Source organism: Pistacia vera, unplaced genomic scaffold (genome assembly GCF_008641045.1).
Source record: "Pistacia vera cultivar Batoury unplaced genomic scaffold, PisVer_v2 Contig430, whole genome shotgun sequence".
Taxonomy (NCBI): Eukaryota; Viridiplantae; Streptophyta; class Magnoliopsida; order Sapindales; family Anacardiaceae; genus Pistacia; species Pistacia vera.
This window is the reverse complement of record NW_022196258.1, coordinates 1,304,982-1,311,592: the sequence shown is the minus strand read 5'-3', so window position 1 is coordinate 1,311,592 and position 6,611 is coordinate 1,304,982. Positions and strand designations below refer to the sequence as shown.

At 36.2% G+C, this 6,611-nt stretch overlaps 2 protein-coding genes across 2 annotated transcripts; one reads left to right on the top strand and one right to left on the bottom strand.

Annotated features, from left to right (window-relative positions):
* The first annotated feature begins 1,341 nt into the window (after positions 1–1,341).
* On the top strand, positions 1,342–2,556 carry LOC116143477 (receptor like protein 27-like). Its single transcript, XM_031428936.1, has one exon. It carries the CDS (start codon positions 1,342–1,344, stop codon positions 2,554–2,556), a length of 1,215 nt encoding a protein of 404 aa, XP_031284796.1.
* Positions 2,557–3,350: 794 nt separating this feature from the next.
* Positions 3,351–3,627, bottom strand: LOC116143476. The gene has a single exon (XM_031428935.1). It carries the CDS (start codon positions 3,594–3,596, stop codon positions 3,351–3,353), a length of 246 nt encoding a protein of 81 aa, XP_031284795.1. The 5' UTR covers positions 3,597–3,627.
* Between the last annotated feature and the right edge of the window lie 2,984 nt (positions 3,628–6,611).

Here is a 6,611-nt window from a genome sequence, read left to right as displayed (position 1 = left end):
AAGCAAGGGTCAACTGAAATAATCTTCAAAACAAGCTCTGATACTAATTTAAAGTTTTAAAATTACCAAGTTCTTAAAACTTAAGCGGAATGGGTTGCTAAGTTGATTTTAGTGTTCATTCAGCTTTTGCAAATGATTGAGAAGAAAAAGGCTACTATTGGAAGGGATGTTTCCTTGAAGCTAGCCACAACTAAGATCGAGACCAATCCCAAGAGCAGCAATCTGTATCCTCCTTCCAAGACATTGTTTTAAGATAAGAAGGACACCTTCCATCACAATATGGTGGAGTATCCCATTGATAAATAACTGAATGTTCTGCATAATAATCCCAATAAAAGGACGAACGATTCATGAAGGATAAGAGTTGCTGAAATTGGAGCAATGCAGACTTTGAGAGCACAAATACAACAACTGAATGTATAAAATTTGATAAACCCACAATAGAAAACCCATTTTTTCTGAATGATGAAATCACGAGGACATACAAGGTTATAAATAAAAAGAAATGAAGGGTCAATTAATATTGTCTTCCTTTTCATGAATCAGTTTTGTGGTTGGGACTAATCTGTGAAACGCAGAAACCAACATAGACTGGAGAACTAACGCGGAATCTGCTAGGCCTGAACGGGAAATTGGAAACCTTACAAAACTTAATTATTTGAGCCTCCCAGCAAATAATTTTGCAAGTCAAATCCCTTCATTTCTTTCCAATTTTGATAAGCTCCATACATTGGATCTTGAGAGCAATAATTTCATCGGTGGATTTCCAGATTTTTTTGTCAATTTAACTCAACTTTCTTTTTTAAGCTTAGCAATAAATCAACTAGCTGGTCCAATCCCTTCTCAAGTAAGTCCCCATGGAAGTCTGGTTTTTATTAATTTATTTAATAACTATTTCAATGGGTCCCTACCATCTTGGCTATTCACTCTACCTTTATTGTAGTATGTGAACCTCGATTATAACCAATTAACTGGCACTATAGATGAATTTCAAATTAAATTTATTTGCATAATAATAGATTGCACGGGTCAGTTCCAGGTTCAATATTTGAACTTGTGAATCTGACTGGGCTCTCTCTTTCTTTAAACAATTCAAGTGGAACTGAGCTTTACTTGTTTTCAAAGCTCAAAAAACTTGAATATCTTTATCTTTCCAATATCAATCTATCATTGAGCACTACATTCAACATTAACTCTTCCTTTACCAAACTTGATACATTGAGTTTATCAGCTTGTAACATAAGTGAGTTTCCGGATTTCTTACGTAGCTCACACTAATTGGAGTATCTAGACCTTTCTGACAACAAAATCCACGGTCAAATTCCCAAGTGGATGTGGAACATGAGAAAGGAAAGTTTGCATTGGTTAAATCTTTCTCGCAACTTTCTTACAGGCATAGATCGACTTCCATGGAAAAATCTTGAATATCTTAACCTTCATTCCAACTTGATTCAGGGACCACTTCCAAATCCACCATCTTACTTGAGATTGTTTTCTTTGTCAAACAACAATTTCACGGGAGAGATACCTCTCAGCTTTTGCAATATGAGTGCCATAGAAATTCTAGATCTTTCTTATAATAATTTGAGTGGTAAAATTCCGAAATGCATGGCAAACCTTAGTAGTAGTCATGTGTTAGATCTACAAAAAAATAGACTGTATGGCAGCATTCCTGGAATTTTTGCATGGGGCAATCATTTCAGGACTATTAACTTCAACAGCAATGCACTTGAAGGGTCAACCCCACGAAGTTTGGTTAATTGTACCATGCTTGAAGTTCTAGATCTCAGAAACAACAAGATCATTGATAGTTTCCCGTATTGGTTGGGAGATCTTCCGAAGTTGCAGGTTCTTGTTCTTCGCTTCAACAAGTTTTATGGTTTTGAGTGGGGTTCTTCTGAATTTAATAGTTCTTTCCCTATGCTGAGGATCTTAGATCTCTCACACAACAATTTTAGTGGTTGCTTGCCAACAAGGTTCTTTGAGAATCTAAAAGCTTTGATAAATCTTGTTGAAGCCAAAAGGAACTTGAATTATATGGGTGAAACATATTATCAAGATTCAGTGGGGATGGTAGTTAAAGGTTTTGGAATCCGACTAGAGAAAATTGTTACCACTTTTACTACCATTGATTTTTCAAACAATTGTTTTCACGGAGAAATTCCAAACTCAATTGGAAAACTTCATTCACTTCGACTCCTCAATCTCTCTCAAAATAGCCTAATCGGTCATATTCCTTTGTCTTTCGAAAATTTGACTGCACTTGAAGCTTTAGACATATCTTCAAACAAGCTTGTTGGAAAGATTCCATTGCAATTGGTAGGTTTGACCTTTCTTGCAAAGTTAAACTTATCACAAAACCATCTTGTGGGATCGATTCCTAAGGGGAACCAGTTCGAGACCTTCCAAAATGACTCGTACAGTGGAAACCCAGGACTTTGTGGATTTATGTTATCGAACAAATGTGATATTGATGAGGCACCACAACCAGAATCATCAATAGCCCATGATGAAGAACACCACATTTCAACCTGGTTAGATTGGAAGTCATCATGATGGGTTATGGAAGTGGACTATCACTCGACTTATCTATAGGATATATAGTTTTCTCAACAGGAAAACCACAATGGTTTCTACAAATGATTGATGGACTTATTCGAAGATGCAATAGAAAGACTAAGCAAAAGTGATTCTCTTGACAAGGTTAGTTCGGTTAAATTATACATCCACTTTTTTCCTGCAGAACATCCATTCGATATTTGTGCAAATGTTATATATGGATCAATGTTTTTTCCTGCAGAACATCCATTTGATATTTGTGCAAATGTTATATATGGATCAATGTTTTTTTTGAAATATATATATATATCCATTTGATATTTGTGCAAATGTTATATATGGATCAATGTTTTTTTTGAAATATATATATATATCCATTTGATATTTGTGCAAATGTTATATATGGATCAATGTTTTTTTTGAAATATATATATATATCCATTTGATATTTGTGCAAATGTTATATATGGATCAATGTTTTTTTTGAAATATATATATATATCCATTTGATATTTGTGCAAATGTTATATATGGATCAATGTTTTTTTTGAAATATATATATATATCCATTTGATATTTGTGCAAATGTTATATATGGATCAATGTTTTTTTTGAAATATATATATATATCCATTTGATATTTGTGCAAATGTTATATATGGATCAATGTTTTTTTTGAAATATATATATATATCCATTTGATATTTGTGCAAATGTTATATATGGATCAATGTTTTTTTTGAAATATATATATATATCCATTTGATATTTGTGCAAATGTTATATATGGATCAATGTNTCAAGTGAGAAAGCGCGTACTCAGCAGTGTCAATGAGGTCTTCAATGTTGTGAATGGATCGCTCTTCAGACCCCAACATGAAAATGGCACGAGCCTCCGCCTTCTTCGAAAGCCTTGCTGCTAAACTCAGTTCCAGTTTGGGAGAATTGAGGCTTCGCAGTATCTCCCGATACAAGGACAGAACACGCCCACGGTTTTTTGCCATGTCTTCTGCCGTAGCCCATATCAAACCCTTCATTTCTGCGTACAAATTTTCATTTCATAGGTGAATAAAAAAAAAACATCATTGACGCATTTCATCGAACACCTCTCAATGGGCACATTAACTGTAAACACTAACATCTATTTTTCTGTAAGAAATAAGATGACCTAGAACATATATTGACCACATATAACTAAGTTATATATATAACCAACGAGTACAATCATAGAAAATTACTGTAAAAAATTGATGGAAAAGAGAGCTTTTCAGTCGCCTAATCTGACCGATTACTGGCAACTCAAGTATCGGCATAAAAGAGACTTGGAGGGGCTTACCGGCGGCGAGAAAAGACCCACAACGAGTATAATTGGAGGAAGAGTAATGCTATAGTTCAATTTTTCGTATAGCTTTAAGCACGAAAACCATGCAGACTATATGTCTGCTTTAAGGATATTGGATAAAGAAAGTTTCGGCTTTCAAGGATATTACTTTTATTCTTATTTTGGGGTTTATTTCACATATGGGTTGTTTAATATTAGCATACCTAAATATTTCGAAAATCATTAAAAAAAAAAAAAAAAAAAAAAAATCCTTCTATAATGATTAAATATCCCTTTTAAATTATTTAAAATCTTTGAAAACTTTAAATTATTCATAATTATAAAAGGGTTTTTAATAGTTTTTGAAAACTTTGAATAGACCAAGATTCAATGATCCTGCAAGGGGTGTATTGATTAGTATATAAAAATATTCAAGCAATTTCTGAGAAAAATAATAATTACTTTCCTTATACTAGTTTTTAATTATTATGTCTCTGGTATAAATTTTATACTATCATTTTTTTCCCTGTTATTTTAACATTAAATTTCTTAAAGTGTCTTCTCTTACAAAAATATCATGAGTTCGCTACTAAACCGGAAGTTACACATAGTTGAGATAAGAGATGAAATTGAAAAATAGTTATTTTTTATACTTATCTAATTAAATTAATGTGGTCCAGCAAAACAAGTCTACCTCTAAGAAAGAGAATCATTAAGAAATTAAAATAGATATATATAACTGATACAAGCATATAGCCTAAAACCTAAAACCCTTGTTCACTGACTTACACACTACATCCTCATGGGAAACTCTATTTTTCTTGACTTTAGCCCTTGACTTAAAATCAAGCTCGGCCCGACCCGAAAAGGTCGGGCTTTACCCGATGTTCGTGGGCCTGGGCTTGATTTTAAGGTCCGACCTCGGGTACGGGCCGGGCCTGGGTATGTCTTCAGACTAGACCCGGCCTGACCCAGCCCGACAATTTTAGTATTAATTATACTAAATTACCCTTATACTATATATTTAATTACAAGGGCTTGGGCCTTTGTCATGAGGTCAGGCTTGGGCTTGGGCCAAGGGGTACCCGGTCCCGGCCCGACCCATTGCCATCACTAAAATTGAACTCCTCTACCAAGTAGGAGTCAAACTCCTACTAAGAGTCCAACCACTTGGGTTCACTATATAAACAGAGGCAAATCATTTTATTAGGCATTCAGAAATCACCCGCAACACCTAAGCTCTCAAAGTTCTTGCTTTAAAGAACCGTCGCATTATTCTAGTATTCCTTCTCGTCCTTTAGCCCTCCCTAAATACCCTCAACCTCGCTAACTTGAGCATCGGAGTGTCTACAGTAGGCACCACACTGGTGTGTATTTGGCCTTCAAGTTCCTTTTTGCTCTTTGTACAAATACAACATATTGTCAATGGCTCGCTTCACACAGGATTTGTCCCTCTCAACTTGACCATAGATTTTACCTTCTATAGTACATAATAATTTTTTAATTGATTAACTAAACACGTCTTACTAGTAATTTAAGATACAAGTGACAATTACAACCCAATCTCACGATTAATCAATTACTATTGTTGAGTTACAAAGAAATCTAGGTACTATCTAATAATATATATAACATTTGAAATGCTTTGTCTCAATCAAGATTTCAAAAAAAAAAAAGTCTTATACGGCACAAATGTTTTTAAACCCTGCCCGAGCCTTAACCCAATCAAAGGGTTGGCACTCGAGTTGGGTGGCCCGATCAACGGGTCAGACTGATGACTTTAGCATGAAACCCTAGTATGAAACTTAGTAGACATACCCCTGAGAAATTACATCACTCCCTGCATGTTTGAATTCTAGCAAACACAGCCCTGTGATCTAGCTAGGAAACCCTAGCCGTCACTACTACAATCCACCCCAGATTAGCTCAATATTGGACAAACCACCATTAAGCCACCACGAAAACCCTAATCCAGCACAAAAGACCACCGTCCGCCACAACAAAACCCATTGGTGGCACGCGTAATAGGTTGGACGTGGTTGTGCTAGGCAGGATTGGTTTAGGAAATATGTCGAGCAGATGGTGGGTAGAGTGGGAGGAAAAATATGGGTGGCCGACGGTGACGGCCGGCAGTCCAAACAAACACACAAAAAACAAAACTCCAATCCAAACTCCCAACAATCAAACAAAACGAAACAACAATCTCCCTACAATCAAACAAAACCAAAAAAACTCCCAATAATCAAGAACATGTTTGCGATTGCGAGTGGGTGGGTGTGGTGGCCCGATCAATTGAGAAGGTTGTAAGGGTGTTGTTGGTGGTGCGTGGGATTGCCGAGGTGGTGGGGTATGGGCGTGTTTGTAGGTGGCGGAATGGCTGAGGTGTGGCGGGTCACAATCGCAAGGCGTGTGACGCAAAGAAGAAACACGGGGCGTCTCTTTCAAGCAACAATGTAGAGGCGGTTCTCTGACCTAGTGGTTGAACTGACGGTTCAGCATTGTTCCGCCGGTTCAATCACAGGTCAATCCGGGGCAATGACTGAAACTGGGCTTAGAGTGTCCTTGGATCGGAGAAGGGGCCAATTCTTGGTCAGCCAGTCGAACCAACCGATATGGTCCGAATTTTAAAACAATGACCGGCATAAACAATAATGAAATGGTTGATTTCTTGCTTTAAAAACTCCCAAGAAACGTAGGTCCTATCTAATAATATATTTTACACGTTATCTAT

What these genes read in the sequence shown, in the direction of transcription:
- LOC116143477 (XM_031428936.1), top strand. Translation starts at nt 1,342, where the DNA reads ATGAGAAAGGAAAGTTTGCATTGGTTAAATCTTTCTCGCAACTTTCTT.